Source organism: Clinocottus analis, unplaced genomic scaffold, assembly GCF_023055335.1.
Source record: "Clinocottus analis isolate CAN_PGR_092001 unplaced genomic scaffold, fCliAna1.0.p SCAF_8, whole genome shotgun sequence".
Taxonomy (NCBI): Eukaryota; Metazoa; Chordata; class Actinopteri; order Perciformes; family Cottidae; genus Clinocottus; species Clinocottus analis.
Window position 1 is genome coordinate 505,028 of NW_027176240.1, and position 16,420 is coordinate 521,447.

The 16,420-nt window shown below is 43.6% G+C and overlaps 2 protein-coding genes across 2 annotated transcripts; both read right to left on the reverse strand.

The window, feature by feature from the left end:
- Positions 1 to 39: 39 nt before the first annotated feature.
- LOC137779748 (zinc finger protein 271-like) lies at positions 40 to 5,917 on the reverse strand. The gene is made up of 5 exons (XM_068567926.1): positions 5,589 to 5,917; positions 4,085 to 4,294; positions 2,931 to 3,764; positions 1,792 to 2,208; positions 40 to 1,440 (listed from the first exon to the last, which is right to left on the reverse strand). The coding sequence occupies exons 1-5, from the start codon at positions 5,785 to 5,787 to the stop codon at positions 599 to 601; spliced, it is 2,502 nt and encodes an 833-aa protein (XP_068424027.1). The 5' UTR covers positions 5,788 to 5,917; the 3' UTR covers positions 40 to 598.
- A 139-nt stretch (positions 5,918 to 6,056) lies between these two features.
- On the reverse strand, positions 6,057 to 16,015 carry LOC137779749 (gastrula zinc finger protein xFG20-1-like). Its single transcript, XM_068567927.1, has 6 exons — positions 15,686 to 16,015; positions 14,451 to 15,262; positions 12,607 to 12,790; positions 11,370 to 11,579; positions 7,731 to 7,940; positions 6,057 to 7,410 (listed from the first exon to the last, which is right to left on the reverse strand). The coding sequence occupies exons 1-6, from the start codon at positions 15,882 to 15,884 to the stop codon at positions 6,470 to 6,472; spliced, it is 2,556 nt and encodes an 851-aa protein (XP_068424028.1). The 5' UTR covers positions 15,885 to 16,015; the 3' UTR covers positions 6,057 to 6,469.
- Between the last annotated feature and the right edge of the window lie 405 nt (positions 16,016 to 16,420).

The window sequence follows — 16,420 nt, forward strand, 5'->3', positions numbered from 1 at the left end:
TATGTATTTGGATTAGTGAGAAAATACATTTACTAAGGTTGAATATTTAAATTGTTTTACTTTACACTGATAAATTTCAGAGGGAAATATTTTACGTTTTACTTTAAATTGAGTTATTCAGTTAACTTGGTGTTTGATTTTTGCTCTATTACTTCGAATATTTTCTTTGCTTTACCTTAAAAGACAAAACATGCGATCAATTTATAAACTACAGTGTCAGTAATGATACTTTATAAAATATGTCATAAGTACTTTTGGCTTTATTAACTGTAAAGTCAAGATTGTACTTTATTTAAGTGAAATGTTGATTCAGACTTTTATCTATGAGAAAAAAAAATGTTGCACACACATTAAACAAACAAAAAGCTGAATGAATCTACGTGAAAGTAAAAAATATAATTTAAAATAAAAACTTTAATTATCAGATGTAGCCGCTGCTGTGAGACACTAACAGTTTCAGTCATAATTTATTATTCCATCTTTCCTCACATTTGGTTCTATTGCATTATGAATGCTATGACGTCACTCTGCTCATGCAAGAGGGATCACGAGCTCTCGAGAATAAAAAAGAAGTGCCGACCAAACAAAAGTCTGATGATCAACTCCCGCCGTCGTGCGTCCTCTCGTGCGCGCGCAGCTTCGCCGCGGCGTGGAACGTTTTCCCGCAAGCCGAACAGTGGAACGCCCTCCTCCTCTCGGGGCGCGTCTTGCCGCAAGTTTTGAGGTGATTGCTGCGCGCCACCATCTTGCCGCACGCTCTGCAGAAGTACGGCTTCTCCCCCGTGTGCACCCGCAGGTGCACGTTGAGGTTGGAGCTCTGGGCGAAGGAGCGCGCGCAGACGGAGCACCGGTACGGCTTCTCGCCCGTGTGGATGCGCAGGTGCGCCACCAGGTGCCCCCGCCAGGCGAAGCGCTTGTCGCACTCGGAGCACTTGAAGGTCCTGGCGTGGATCCGGTCCATGTGCGCGAGCAGATCCGAGTCCCCGGTGAACCGCTCGCCGCAGAGGTGGCACGCCAGGTCTGGACCCCGCGCCCTGTGGATGGCGGCGATGACGCGAGAGGACGAAGCTGCGCAGTCGTCGTCGTCTTGATTCAATGTCACGGTTAAGGAGCCGAAAGTTGGGAACGGCTGAAAGTCTGTCTGAGCGGCTGGTTCAGGAAGTCTGACTTGAAGTAGATCCTCCTCACAGTCCGGACCGGCGCAGTGATTCACCCGCTCGCTAGGTGGCGCTGAACCCGCCCCTTCTCTGTCTGGTTTCGGACGTCCAGTTTCGGCCTCGGTCAAGAGTTCGGCTTCCGCGTGAGGACTGATGAGCCGGGTCACCGGCTCCTCTTTGATCCCACGAGAGGCCCAGGGCCGAGGCTCCTCCACATCCGGAGGCCGGTCAGGCTGCTGGTCCTGGTGGTCCGGCAAGATCTCCTCAAAGAACGACTGGGTGTCTAAAAGACAGAAGACGCATGCAGGTATTAATATTTATGTTTATAAACCTACCGGTTCAACAGCATGAAGACCCAGAACCATTATGAGCCTTCTGAAGGTGATTCATAGAACCAAATCTTATTTAAGAGAAGATACATATGCAGGCAACATTTTAAGTTTTTTTGGTTTCAATAATCTTTCAATTAGAATTTTTTTTCTAAATATCACCTAACCAATTTTGACTTATTTTTTTCTGATATCACATAAAAATGCAAAAAAAAAATCCCGGTTGTAATGCAATGCATTGTGGGGGTAGGAGAGTACCTGGTTCTTCATCAAGCAGGTAACTTTACATAAATAACGTCACAAACCTGCTCTGGTTAAAATCACTTCGGGTTTTAAAACGACCAGCTGCTTGAGCTGCTGCTTCAGTTGGCCGATTTCTATCTTGGAGCGGACAGCTTCTTCTTCGTACTCCGTGATCGTCTTCTCGACTAGACCAAAGATCTCCTCAACGGCCGCTTCCAGTCGCTCGTTGACCCGCAGTCTGAGCAGCTGAGAGCCCGACATGACGGAGAGATGAACCGGGAAACACGTTACCGGGAAAAAGGTGGAGGACGAGACGCGCGGGCACAGTTTTAACCAAAAGGAATACACTCCACGGGAACAGAAAGCTACATATTTCCTCCAATATAAATAAACTTGGGACGACGTAAGTTGATACTTCCGGTGCAACGTCATGACGTACAGGGGAGATTCCCACCAGCGCCCCCTGCCGACCTGGATGACTGTTCACAGGCTGCCGTTTGAAAACAAAAAATAAAAAAGACAGTTTAATAACACAACTTGTATTTTTTATTTTTCTTTAAAACAAAACACAAGTAATGCTTGAATGTTAAGACTGTAAATTGAGATTCTTGCTCAAAACACTGTTTCAGCCCAAACTCCAACAAGACGAGGGCAAACTGGTAAAAAAAAAAAAAAGAAAAAAAAAAAAGATTTGTTTTCCCCATATTGAAGAACTTTGAACTTGTTATGAAGCAGAAAAGGATCCTTATATAACTACCAGGTCAGAACATAAACAAACCTGAAGGATGCTGATCATTCACTACAAAAACAAATTTTAAAAGAATTACACCACCAAACAGTATTCTTGGTAAAACCCGCCCACACAGGATGTGTGACTGAGTGGCCGGGCTTTACCCAGCATGCAGTTTGCCGATGTAATTGTTTTTTAAACCATGAGTCTGTGATTTTCAAATTTATGTCGCTTTCTCAGGCTTGCTACGTTAAATTATGGCGAGTTGCTGTGGGCACAACCCCATTCAAGTGAAAGAAACAATTTCTCGCCGTTTTTCACATTTTTCGGGAAAACGGACAGGCGAATCTCTAACAAAAGTCATAGCGCATGATTCCCGATGCAAACCTCTGCAGTGTTCAGCGTGACTGTCCCAGTAACCTGTGTTGGTAAACATCTTGCCACATTTGTTACAGGGATAAAATAGGTTTCAGCTCCCGCATGTGAATAATACGCACTGATTTGCGGGTGATTCTTTTGTCAGAGAAGCCCCAACCGAAGGGTTTTCCACACTTTTGACACTAGAGTGCCGTTTCTTGTGCAGAAGAAGGTTACATTTCCAAGCGAACGCTTTGCCGGAGAGGTCGCAGCTGAAGGGTTTTTCACCCTTGTGAACTCTTGCGTGCAAAACAAGCTGATGCTTGCTTTTGAACTCCTTGTTGCACTTTAAGCACGTAAAGGTCTCTTTCGGATTTGTGCCAAGTTTCTTTCCAATGTGCTTTTTTCTCATGTGGACAAGACGACCCGAGGTCTGAGTGAAGCTTTTGTCACAGAAACTACAACGAAAGGGCTTTTCACCCGTGTGAATCCTTGCATGCACAACCATCCGGTACCTTTGCTCAAACTCATTGTGGCAGTGCAGGCATCTGAACGCCATGTGCCCTTTGTGACTCGTGGCCACGTGTCTTATGAGCAAAGTGTCCTTGCTAAAATGTTCACCACAAAAACGGCAGGACTTGTCTCCTCTCCGAGGCTGTTCCAGCTCAGCGCTTCGACTCTGAAGAAGCAACGATGAACGATCCATTTCGGTCCTTTCGTCGTCGTCGTTTTCAGCCTCTGAAGACGAGAGCAGCTCATCGTACTCGTCTGGTTCGAAATCAGAATCTCTGACTTCATCCACGTTGAAAGCATTAGCCTCCATGTCTGAACTGATGGACATCTCCTCCTCTTCCTCCTTCTCTCTGATCTGCTTCACATCGTGAGTCTTCACTTCCTCCTTAGTAACAAGACAGTCCGGCTGCTGTGAAGGACAAAGCTGATGGGTGTCTAAAAAAACGCAGAGATTTTTTTTTAGTTACTTGAGTACTCTTGTTTCATGCTACATCTTGGAGGCAATTAATGTACCTTTTGTTCCACAGCTTTACTTACGTTATAGGTTAAATCATCAGAAAATACAGTGAATAAAATGAGCTATGTAAATAAAATGAGTTATGTTAAGGCGTGAATAATCATAGTCTAGTAGAATAAAATAGTCTACTTTTACTTATGGTACTTCAAGGTGTTTTAAAATGATAAATACCTCAGACTAACACGTGTTTCTAGCTCCTGTATCTGTGGCCTTTTCCTTCATCATTGATCACACAAACCTGCTCTGAGTGATGTCACTTCAGCTTTTAAAACGGCCGGCAGCTCGACGTGCTGTTTCAGGTGGTCGATCTCCCTCTTGACTTCAGCTTTGTTGCAAGTATCAACCTCCATGTCTGGACCGAGACGCTGGATCAGAACAGGAATCTCTTCTGCTTTAGTCTCATGTTGCTGCAATGAAGGAGGCCGTTCCTCTGAGACCAGCTGGGAGTCTAAAGGACAGAGAGGACACACATTATAACCCTGGAGACCATGAACTCTCTTCTGGTTGTATAGAAGTCTAGGGTTCATGTGTTAAAGCTGCATTCTCTCTACTGACCACAAGGGGGCGACTCCTCTGGTTGCATAGAAGTCTATACTTTGTGTTAAAGCTGCATTCTCTCTAATGACCACCAGGGGGCGACTCCTGATTGTATAGAAGTCTATATATATGACTATACTTCCCTCTTGATTTATTCCCTTGGTAAACATTGTAAACATTAGTTTGGGGTGCAAAACATTTCACAACAAACATTTGATGCTAAACATGAAACAGAGTGCAATAAGGAGGGAGCATGGATATTTAATTGGGAGTATTGAATATTTACAGTTGATTCTACAGGGAATAAAAAGCAAAAAATAAGAATAAAAATAAGGATAAATCAAATGCACGGGATGCATGAACGTGTAAAACTGACACATGTAAAAGAGCTTTACAATTCTAGATAGAAACAGGACTCTGCTGCTCAGAAGACGCTCCAGCTGACTTCTGCTCAGCCCAAAGTACAACTGAAAGCTTTTGTCATCCAGACACAACTCGTGGATAGGTATTCTAAGTACTTTTTTTTTTTAAAGAAAAAAAACGCCTGGTGACTTTTTGGGAAAAACGTCGCGTCCTAACATCGCGTTCTCTCCTGTTGTGTTCAATGACTCAATTCATCAAGCTGTAGCTAACGTTAGCTAAGTCTATGTCAACAGAGCTCCTGGGTAACTTAACTTAGATATACCATGAAATATTATATTACCATGCACTCGCGCTCCCTTCTGGCACGCGCATCTGCAGGCAGTTCACTGAATAACCCCCCTCCCAAAAAAAACTCATGGAATCTACACGATTCACGTCGGTCACCAAATTCGGTTTCAAAACGGCGAATTTCACCGAAAGGTGAGGGATTTTCATGCCTGATTAATCCAGAAGGTGAAATTTGTTGCGTTTTGATGCAATCCAAATATGGTAACTTCCATTTTACTGGTTGCGAAAAAACATGGCGACGGCCAAATCGAGGCACTCGAGGCTTCTGTTACTTAAAAAACAGCAGTACACAAACCAATGGGAGACTCACGAAAACTACATTCACAGTCCATCCCATAACGTAACGGGACGTAACCGGAAGTTGGAAATGTTTATAGTTTAATTTAATTTTGTCCTTTAGTGGTGCTTATATTTATGGCTCCTGAGTCTATATAACGGTCAACGGATACCGAGCAACCGGCAAGAGACTAACGTCCGTTAATGACGTCACAAACCTGCTCTGGTTAAAATCACTTTGGGTCTTAGAACGACCAGCTGCTCGAGCTGCTGCTTCAGTTGGCCGATTTCTCTCTTGGAGCGGACAGCTTCTTCTTCGTACTCCGTGATCGTCTTTTCGACGAGACCAAAGATCTCCTCAACGGCCGCTTCCAGTCGCTCGTTGACCCGCAGTCTGAGCAGCTGAGAGCCCGACATGACGGCGAGATAACCGGGAAACGTGTTGCCGGTAGAAAAAAAAAAGGTGGAGGACGAGGCGCGCGGGCAGGTTTAAAAATAAGAAACAAACTCCACGGGAACTGAAAGCCACATTTTCCCCGCCAAGATATATAACTGTCGGACGACGTAAGTTAATACTTCCGGTGCAACGTCATGACGCACAGGGGAGATTCTCAGCAGCGTCTCCTGCCGTTGTGGATGAATGTTTACAGGCTGCCGTTTAAAAACAACAAATAAAAAAGACATGGTTGAATAAAACTTGGATTTATTGTATTTTTCTTTACAACAAAACACAATTTATCCTTGAATGTTAAGAACGTAAATTGAGATTGTTTTCTTTCCAAGTTTATTACTCGCACTGTGTAACGATGAGGTTATTTTGAACAACCCTCAAAACACTGTTTCAGCCCGAACACCATCCAGACTAGGACAAACTGGGAATTATTTGCTTCTTCACCATAACAAAATTAATTATTTTGAAACTGCATTTGAGGCAGTCAAATCAAAACTCACACAATCCAATATCCTCAGAAATAAATATAGTTTTATATTTAGCTAAATTTAAATAACAAATAAAGAAAATTAGAGAGAAGATTGTACAGAAATACTTGGTGTCTCATTCTGACGTTTTCTTCCACAGCTGTGAGTTTCTTTCTTCTTCTCATTTCTGTACCGGCAGCTGTGTGAAAGGTTCGGCTACGTGTTGCGCAGCGAGGTTGGTTGTGTTTTGTGTCCCTCTGCAGCGTTCAGCGTGTCTGGCCCGGTAACCTCTGCTGGTAAACCTCTTGCCACATTTCTCACAGGGATTAGGTTTCTCTCCATCGTGCTCCCACAAAACCCCAACCGAAGAGTTTTCCGCCGTTGTGACGCTCAAGTGCTGTTTCATGTGAATTCGAAGTAAACATTTCCAAGCGAACGTTTTGCTGCAGAAGTCGCAGCTGAAGGGTTTTTCGCCCGTGTGAACTCTTGCATGCAAAATAAGGTACCGCTTACGTTTGAACTCCTTGTTGCATTCGAAGCACGTAAAGGCCTTTTTCGGATTTGTGCTGAGTTTTTTTCTCATGTGCATTTCTTTCATGTGGACAAGACGAGACGAGGTCTGAGTGAAGCTTTTGTCACAGAAACTACAACGAAAGGGCTTTTCACCCGTGTGAATCCTCGCATGCACAACCATCCGGTACCTTTGCTCAAACTCCTTGTTGCAGTGCAGGCATCTGAACGCCTTGTGCCCTTTGTGACTCGTGGCCACGTGTCTGATGAGAAAAGAGTCCTTGCTAAAATGTTCACCACAAAAACGGCAGGACTTGTCTCCTCTCCGAGGCTGTTCCAGCTCAGCGCTTCGACTCTCAAGAGGCGACGATGAACGATCCATTTTGGTCCTTTCGTCGCCTTCAGCCACCAAAGACGAGAGCGGCTCACAGTACTCGGCTGGTTCTGAATCAGGATCTCTGACTTCATCCACGTTGAAAGCATCAGCCCCCACGGCTGGACTGATGGACATCTCCTCCTCTTCCTCTCTGATCTGCTTCACATCGTGAGTCTTCACTTCCTCCTTAGTAACAATACAGTCCGGCTGCTGTGAAGGACAAAGCTCCTGGGTGTCTAAAAAAACGCAGAGATTTTTTTTTTGTTATTTGAGTACTCTTGTTTCATGCTACATCTTGGAGACAATTAATGTACCTTTTGTTCCACAGCTTTACTTACGTTATAGGTTAAACCATCAGAAAATACAGTGAATAAAATGAGCTATGTAAATAAAATGAGTTATGTTAAGGCGTGAATAATCATAGTCCAGTAGAATAAAATAGTCTACTTTTACTTATGGTACTTCAAGGTGTCTTAAAATGACAAATACCTCAGACTAACACGTGTTTCTAGCTCCTGTATCTGTGGCCTTTTCCTTCATCATTGATCACACAAACCTGCTCTGAGTGATGTCACTTCAGCTTTTAAAACGGCCGGCAGCTCGACGTGCTGTTTCAGGTGGTCGATCTCTCTCTTGACTTCAGCTTTGTTGCAAGTATCAACCTCCATGTCTGGACCGAGACGCTGGATCAGAACAGGAATCTCTTCTGCTTTAGTCTCATGTTGCTGCAATGAAGGAGGCCGTTCCTCTGAGACCAGCTGGTAGTCTAAAGGACAGAGAGAACACACGTTATAACCCTTGAGACCATGAACTCTCCTCTGGTTGTATAGAAGTCGATATAAATGACTGTAAACATGAGTTTATGAGTACATGAGTTTATTTAGTAAATTATGGTAGAGTCGAACAGACCATTAACCAGTGGATGCTTTAGGGCGGGTCTTTCTCTGATTGACAGCCTTCTACCAGACCTGTCAACATCTTGATGCATTCCAAATATGGTAACTTCCAGTTTACTGGTTGCGAAAAAACAACATGGCGACAGCCAAATCGCAGTACTCAAGGCTTCTGTTACTTTGAAACAGCAGTACACAAATTAATGGGAGACTCACGAAAACTATGTTCACAGTCCCATAACGTAACGGGACGTAACCGGAAGTTGGAAATGTTTATAGTACTCCTGAGTCTATATAACGGTCAAAGGGGACCAAGTAACCGGCTAGAGCAGGGGTGTCAAACATACGGGCCGTATTTGGCCCGCCAGTGTGTTCAATCCCAATATATATATATATATATATATATATATATATATATATATATATATATATATATATAAATTTAAGAACAAAATTAGCAGAGCTGGGATTCAAACCTCTGATCCTCTGCTTATAAGACGGGACATGCAAACCATTGAGCCACAGTCGCAATTGATGTCAGCACTGATATTGTGTTAGAAGTTGTTAAACATGGATCACGTCATGAAAGTGGCGCCACATACCTCTCCTCTGCAGAGGGCTGATGTCTGAATTTCTGATCTTTATGTTTCTCGGTAATTGTTGAAAGACCTTAAAATACAGTTTATCACCTAAAAACCTTCACGAATGATTTAAACATAGAGAAACATTATCGTTAATTATGCGTTATTATGCTGTGATTTTATTGGTACGGCCCACTTGAGATCAAAATGGGCAGCATGTGACCCCTTCACGAACATGAGTTTGACACTCCTGGGCTAGAGACTAACGTTCCGTTAATGACGTCACAAACCTGCTCTGGTTAAAATCACTTCGGGTTTTAAAACGACCAGCTGCTCGAGCTGCTGCTTCAGTTGGCCGATTTCTATCTTGGAGCGGACAGCTGCTTCTTCGTACTCCGTGATCGTCTTCTCGACGAGACCAAAGATCTCCTCAACGGCCGCTTCCAGTCGCTCGTTGACCCGCAGTCTGAGCAGCTGAGAGCCCGACATGACGGAGAGATGAACCGGGAAACACGTTACCGGGAAAAAGGTGGAGGACGAGACGCGCGGACAGTTTTAACAAAAAGGAATAAACTCTACGGCAACAGAAAGCCACATACTTCCTCCAATATAAATAAACTTGGGGACGACGTAAATTAACACTTCCGGTGCAACGTCATGACGCACAGGGGAGATTCCCACTAGCGCCCCCTGCCGACCTGGATGAAGGTTTACAGGCTGCCGTTTAAAAACACCAAATAAAAAAGACAAAGTTTAATAAAACAACTTGTATGTTTTATTTTTCTTTACAACAAAACAAAAGTAATGCTTGAATGTTAGGAACGTAAATTGAGATTTGGAACAACCCTTATAACACTGTTTCAGCCCAAACTTCATCGAGACGAGGATAAACTGAGAAAAAAAATATTTGTTTTCCCTATATTGAAGAACTTTCTACTAGTTATGAAGCAGTAAAGGATCCTTATATAACTACCAGGTTAAAACATAACAAATACACCTGAAGGATGTTGATCATTCACTACAAAAATGAATTAACTAAACTACTGAAGACACAATCTGTCATGTGTGACTGTGGTGATGTTAAAGGCAAGCTGATTAGTTGCTTCTTCACCATAACAAAATAAATTATCTTGAAACTGCATTTGAGGCAGTTAAGTCAAAACTCACACAATCCAACATCCTCAGAAACAAATATTGTTTCTTACTCAGCTAAATTTAAATAAAACAAAGAAAACTAGAGAGAAGATTGTATAGAAATACTTGTGGGAGAAAGTATGTGGGAGAAATCTGACGTTTTCTCCCACAGCTGTGAGTTTCTTTCTTCTTCTCATTCCTGTACCGGCAGCTGCTGTGTGAAAGGTTCGGCTATGTGTTGTACACAGAGGTCGGTTGTGTTTTGTGTCCCTCCGCAGCGTTCAGCGTGCCTAGCCCAGTAACCTCTGCTGGTAAACCGCTTGCCACATTTCTCACAGGGATGAATTAGGTTTCTCTCCATCGTGTTTCCGCATGCGATTAATACGCTCTGATTTGTGAGTGACTCTTTCGTCGGAGAAACCCCAACCAAAGGGTTTTCCGCCGTTGTGACGCCAAAGTGCCGTTTCATGTGAACAGGAAGGTAACGTTTCCAAGCGAACGTTTTGCTGCAGAAGTCGCAGCTGAAGGGTTTTTCGCCCGTGTGAACTCTCATATGCGTAACCATCCGGTACCTTTGTTCAAACTCCTTGTTGCAGTGCAGGCATCTGAAGGCCTTGTGCCCTTTGTGACTCGTGGCCACGTGTCTTATGAGAGAAGAGTCCTTCCAAAAAATTTCACCACAAAAACGGCAGGACTTGTCTCCTCTTGGAGGCTGTTCCAGCTCAGCGCTTCGACTCTGAAGAGGCGACAATGAACGATCCATTTCGGTCCCTTCTTCACCTTCAGCCACAAAAGACGAGAGCGGCTTACAGTACTCGGCTGGTTCTGAATCACGATCTCTGACTTCATCCACGTTGAAAGCATCAGCCTCCACGTCTGGACTGATGGACATCTCCTCCTCCTCCTCTCTGATCTGCTTCACATCGTGAGTCTTCACTTCCTCCTTAGTAACAAGGCAGTCCAGCTGCTCTGAAGGACAAAGCTCCTGGGTGTCTAAAAAAAACGCAGAGTTTTTTTTTTAGGTACTTGAGTATTCTTGTTTTAATGTTTCTTTACACTTATTACATCTTGGAGGCATTTTTCACGGACAATCCGTGAAGCAATGTTCCATTACGCAGCGCTTCTCGGTCGGATGCCTCCGACCTCGCCTCGCGTTGTTGTGCATCCTGGCTGACCGACTTGACCAGCCAGACCCCGTCGGGTCACCAACAATGCATGTTGTCCAAATCAACAACCAGTCACATTTAGTTATAACAAAACAATACAACAAATCGAAAATACTGCATACACACGACATCTCTGGTGCAGCTGGTAAAGCTTGTCGAGGGTGGAGGCGCAGCCCCCGGTCCCGGCTCGACCAGCAGGAACAACAACAGTGCTGTGGCTTATTTATCACTAAATACTGCAGATGTAAAAAAAGTAACACAACCAGCGTTTCACTTACGACATGCCCGTAATCCTCTGTGCTAAAGGCGTCATCAGTAAATCCACCATCAAGAATGTCTTAGAATGCTAAATATCTCCGACTAACAAGTGTTTCTAGCTCCTGTATCTGTGGCCTTTTCCTTCATCATTGATCACACAAACCTGCTCTGAGTGATGTCACTTCAGCTTTTAAAACTGCCAGCAGCTCAACGTGCTGTTTCAGGTGGTCGATCTCTCTCTTCACTTCAGCTTTGTTGCAAGTATCAACCTCCATGTCTGGACCGAGATGCTGGATCAGAACAGGAATCTCTTCTGCTTTAGTCTCATGTTGCTGCAATGAAGGAGGCCGTTCCTCTGAGACCAGCTGGGTGTCTAAAGGACAAAGAGAACACACGTTATAACCCTTGAGACCATAAACTCTCTTCTGGTTGTATTGAAGTCTATACTTCATGTGTTGAAGCTGCATTCTCTCTCCTGACCACCAGGGGGTCAGGAGTCCTCTGGTTGTATAGAAGTCTATGATTCATGTGTTAAAGCTGCATTCTCTCTCCTGATCATCAGGGGGCGACTCCTCTGGTTGTATAGAAGTCTATATAAGTGACTCTACTTCTCTCTTGATGTATTCCCTCAGTAAACATTGTAAACATGAGTTTATGTCTCAATCTCTAGTTTCAAGTCTTCTTCTATACAGCATCATGTTCATTTAGTACATTATGGTCTGTTAGAGTCAAACAGACCATAAAGCAGGCAACGCTTTAGGGGCGGGGCTACAAGGTGATTGACAGATCTCTAGCAGAGACATATATGGCATCTCTACTTTACTTAAATATGGTAACTTTCTGTTCATTGGTCGCAAAACCCCAACATGGCGATAGCGGTTTAAATTGGCATTACACAAACCACTTCATGGTCTATGCCCATAACGTAGCACGACGGACCTGGAACTTAGAAATGTATTTTGTTTCCGCTTTTTTTCCAGTTTTTTTCACATATTTTCTCGACTTAAAGCATGGAGGGACAATTCTAGCTCTGTCAGTAACTCAATGTGTGCTAAACTTATAAACTGTTTGCCATTCAATGTAGTTGTTTTTTGTTGCATATTTTGGTCTGCCATAAGCAAAATGTATTTGGTTTCATGGTTCGTTGTAAGGTGCTTTTATTTTAAAGGAGAAAAATGCGGTTAAACCGGAAGTCGGAGTGAGCCGTTTAACGGCTAAAATGAAGTTTATATCGGTCAATTCGGGATGTTTAATAAACGGTTTAGCACTCCCCTGAAGAGGAACAATTTCTTACGTTAGTTTTTTGTAATGAAGTTAGTAAGGAATAAAACACTTAAAAATCGTCCGGAAGACTATCTGTCAGAGGAGTAGCTCCAAGCGCCTTTAATGAATTCACAAACCTGCTCTGGTTAAAATCACTTCGGGTCTTAAAAAGACCAGCTGCTCGAGCTGCCGCTTCAGTTGGCCGATTTCTCTCTTGGAGCGGACAGCTTCTTCTTCGTACTCCGTGATCGTCTTCTCGACGAGGCCAAATATTTCCTCAATGGCCGCTTCCAGCCGCTCGTTGACCCGCAGTCTGAGCAGCTGAGAGCCCGACATCACGGCAATGAAACGGCAAACAAGTTACCGTTAAAAGTTGGAGGACGACACACTTTTTGACTGAAACCCGCGAAGTTCTACGGTTTAAACGAATCGAACGTTAGTATATCCGGGTTCAACGTCATGACGGGCAGGGTGCATTTCCACCGGCTTCCGCTTCCGCCCTGGGTGGCGCTGTTTTCACATATACGAAAACAAAACAAACAATGATTGGTCTAACCTTTATTTAAATTAACAAGAACAAAAGACAAATTATGAAATAACATATTGTACGTTTTGTAAGGATTTCTTTTAACAAGGGGAGTTCAGCTGGGTTTTGTTAAGTGTATTTCTTGTTATTTATAAAAACCCAATAACACAAATTGTGTTACTATGAGCTTTACAAATCTCTCAAAACATGGATCTTTCTTTCAAGAGGGTTTGAACTTGTTCGTCCACGCAAGGCACTTAAATGTCCTGTTCTTAAAGAGTAATTCAGGCTAAACTAACACTGTTTATTCCCATCCAGCTAATACGATTCTTTAAAGCAGTTAGAGGGTTGATTGTTAAATCCTTAATGACATCATCTTGGACAGTTATACTCCACAATGTTTCCACATTTTCGTCCCTGTTTAACCGACTGCGTGTGATCAGTAATACAGAATTAGTTGCGTCTGTATCTTTATATCATTTTTGCAGATCTCTGTTTGTCTCTAGGAGTCTACGTCCATAAAAACGGAGCGACCAGCTGCCACAGCGTTAGAACGCATCCAAGATGAAACTGCGAAAATGGCCGACGCGACGGCAAAAATAACCCAAACGCGGCGAAGCGGCAAGCCGACGGGCCGAGTTTGAATGTTGTGTCCAAACCGTAAATCAAAGTTAACATGATTTTTAGACTAACCCAAGAAAGCGAGCTCACTGCATAAAACCGCTGGGTCATGATCAGGGTTCACACACATTCTGACTTTCTGTGACTTTAAACCAAATGTGCATGCCAAACATGCATTTTATCACAGTACAAAGTGATAAAATGTAGTACTTAAACTAACAATGAGGATTTAAAGCATACAGTAAACGTTAAATGACACAATTGAATGAGACAATAGTTTGATTAGAAGAATAAACATTTATATAGATGCCTGTATGTATGCTGCTGATATTTTGAGCCTCTTTCTTTAAAAAGCAGATTCATTATTTCACACTCAGCGTAAATGAACGTCATGAACACATGAATATAACACATTTACACACACAACGTTTACTACACTTTAGGGACTTATTTTATTTTTTTCAAAATAAAATTCCATGACTTTTCCAGGTTTTCCATGATTGTAAGAACCCTGTATTATCCTGCTTACTGTCGATATACCTTATAGATGATAGATCATAACTTCTGAAGGCAGTAGTCTCAGTTATGTGCGACTGCAGTGATGTTACGTCATGCGGGGAGTTGAAGGTCACAAGCTCAAGATGATTTCGTCCAATCAAAACTGTTAGCCCAGCATGAAATAACAGTGAGCATCTCATTCTTATTTCAACACATTTACAAATACGCTGCTATTGTGAGAGATTGTAGCTGAACTGGCTCCACCCCCACCCAAAAAAAATGGAAGATTACCGAATTGTACATTTGGAGAGCATTTGGTATCCTCTTCCCGCTTTAAGGGTTCTCCTCTTCCAATTCCGGCCCTTGGAGTTTCTCGCTCATGTGCCGCTTCCACGACTCGTGGACCTCCATGTGCACCGTCAGGTTGGATTCGGTGTGAAAGGTTCGGCCGCACGCCGCACAGCGGAAGTCCCTGGCGCTTTTGTTTTGCGTCCCTCTGCAGAACCTCAGGTGGCTGCTGATGGCGAAACTCTTGCCGCATTTGTTGCAAAAATACGGTTTCTCTCCAGTGTGGACCCGCATGTGGACGATGCGACTCGAGTTCTGGGCGAACGTTTTGTCGCAGTAGTCGCAGCTGAAGGGCTTCTCGCCCGTGTGGATCCTGGTGTGCTGGATCACGTGGTACCGCTGTTCAAACTCCTTTTTGCACTCCAGGCATTTGAAGGCCTTGTGCCCTTTGTGACTCTTGGCCACGTGTCTTATGAGGAAAGAGTCCTTCCGGAAATTCTTGCCACAGAAACGGCAGGACTTGTCTCCTCTCGGAGGCTGTTCCAGCCCCACGAAGACGTCCACGCTTCGGCTCTGACGGGACGAGGACGAAGCGCCTCTTTCATTCCATTCGGCGGAGATGTTTTCTTTCGCGGTACCGGCCGCAGGCGACGGGAGCCGCTCACAGTTAACGCCCGGTTCTGAACCGGGATCTTCATCCTCCTCATGGACGGCGTCGGCCTCCCCGTCCCGACCGATGCGCCGCTCAGTCGGCTCTTCCTTGATCGGCGGCTGTCCAGAGATCTCTGTTTTCTCCAGAACAAGAATGTCTTCTGTCTTTATGCAACGCTGCTGCGATGGAGGAGGAGGCAGTCTGGTGTCTAAAAAGAAGAAGGAAGACGGGTTATAGCAGAGTTCGTACGGTCATGCAATTTTAAAATTGTTATTTCCAGGCGTGGAAAGATGCTTGAAAAAAAATAAAATCCCAAAAGTGTTATAAAAGTTGTGTAAATGTGTTATATTCATGATGTTCATTTAAGCTGAGCTTGAAATAATGAATCTGCTTTTAAAAGAGGCTCCAAATATAAGAAGGCATACATACAGGCATCTATATAGATGTTTATTCTTTTAATCAAACTATTCTCTCATTAATTTGTATAATGCAAGGTTTACTGTATGCTTTGAATCCTCATTGTGGGTTTAAATACTACATTTTATCACTTTTTAATGTTGAAAAAAGTGAAGAAAAGTAATGGCTGCTGTTCAAACCCAGCAACCAGTCAAACATGGATGACGTCACAAACCTGTTCTGTTTAAAATCACTTCGGGTTTTAAAAGGACCAGCTGCTCGAGCTGCTGCTTCAGTTGGCCGATTTCTCTCTTGGAGCGGACAGCTGCTTCTTCGTACTCCGTGATCGTCTTCTCGACGAGACCAAAGATCTCCTCAACGGCCGCTTCCAGTCGCTCGTTGACCCGCAGTCTGAGCAGCTGAGAGCCCGACATGACGGAGAGATGAACCGGGAAACACGTTACCGGGAAAAAAAAAAATAGAGGACGAGGCGCGCGGGCACAGTTATAAACTCCACGGGGACTGAAAGTTCTTGGACGAGAAGCTGCAGAAATCACCGACACGAAGGAAACGACCGTTAAATGAACGCTTCCGTTTGAACGTCACCATTTTCTTCTTCTTTGAGGTTATTGTAGCAGTCGGTAAACAACGAATTGGTGCATTACCGCCACCAACTGGTGCGGAGGAAGTCTAGCACTTACACTATTTAATTATAAATATATATATATATATATTGAATATTATATACATTTTAGTGTGTCTGTTTTATTTCTCCTGGTCCTTCCAGCTCACCTCCTTTCTCCCTCTTTCCTCTGAACTCGGTAAAACCATCATTCCTTTCTGTCTTCCGTCCACTGCTTCTGTCAGCGTTGGTACTTCAGTAAAAGTAGCAACACTACAGTACAAAATACTCAATATTCAAGTCAAAGTCAGTGAAAAACATTAGCATCTAAAGTAAAGCAGCAAAAGT

What these genes read in the sequence shown, in the direction of transcription:
- LOC137779748 (XM_068567926.1), bottom strand. Translation starts at nt 5,787, where the DNA reads ATGTCGGGCTCTCAGCTGCTCAGACTGCGGGTCAACGAGCGACTGGAA. An exon ending in AGTGACATCACTCAGAGCAG is followed by an intron (nt 3,765 to 4,084) that starts GTTTGTGTGATC and finishes GCGTTTTTTTAG; the next exon opens with ACACCCATCAGCTTTGTCCT. An exon ending in AGTGATTTTAACCAGAGCAG is followed by an intron (nt 1,441 to 1,791) that starts GTTTGTGACGTT and finishes TCTGTCTTTTAG; the next exon opens with ACACCCAGTCGTTCTTTGAG.
- LOC137779749 (XM_068567927.1), bottom strand. Translation starts at nt 15,884, where the DNA reads ATGTCGGGCTCTCAGCTGCTCAGACTGCGGGTCAACGAGCGACTGGAA. An exon ending in AGTGATTTTAACCAGAGCAG is followed by an intron (nt 11,580 to 12,606) that starts GTTTGTGAATTC and finishes TTTGTCCTTTAG; the next exon opens with ACACCCAGCTGGTCTCAGAG. An exon ending in AGTGACATCACTCAGAGCAG is followed by an intron (nt 7,411 to 7,730) that starts GTTTGTGTGATC and finishes GCGTTTTTTTAG; the next exon opens with ACACCCAGGAGCTTTGTCCT.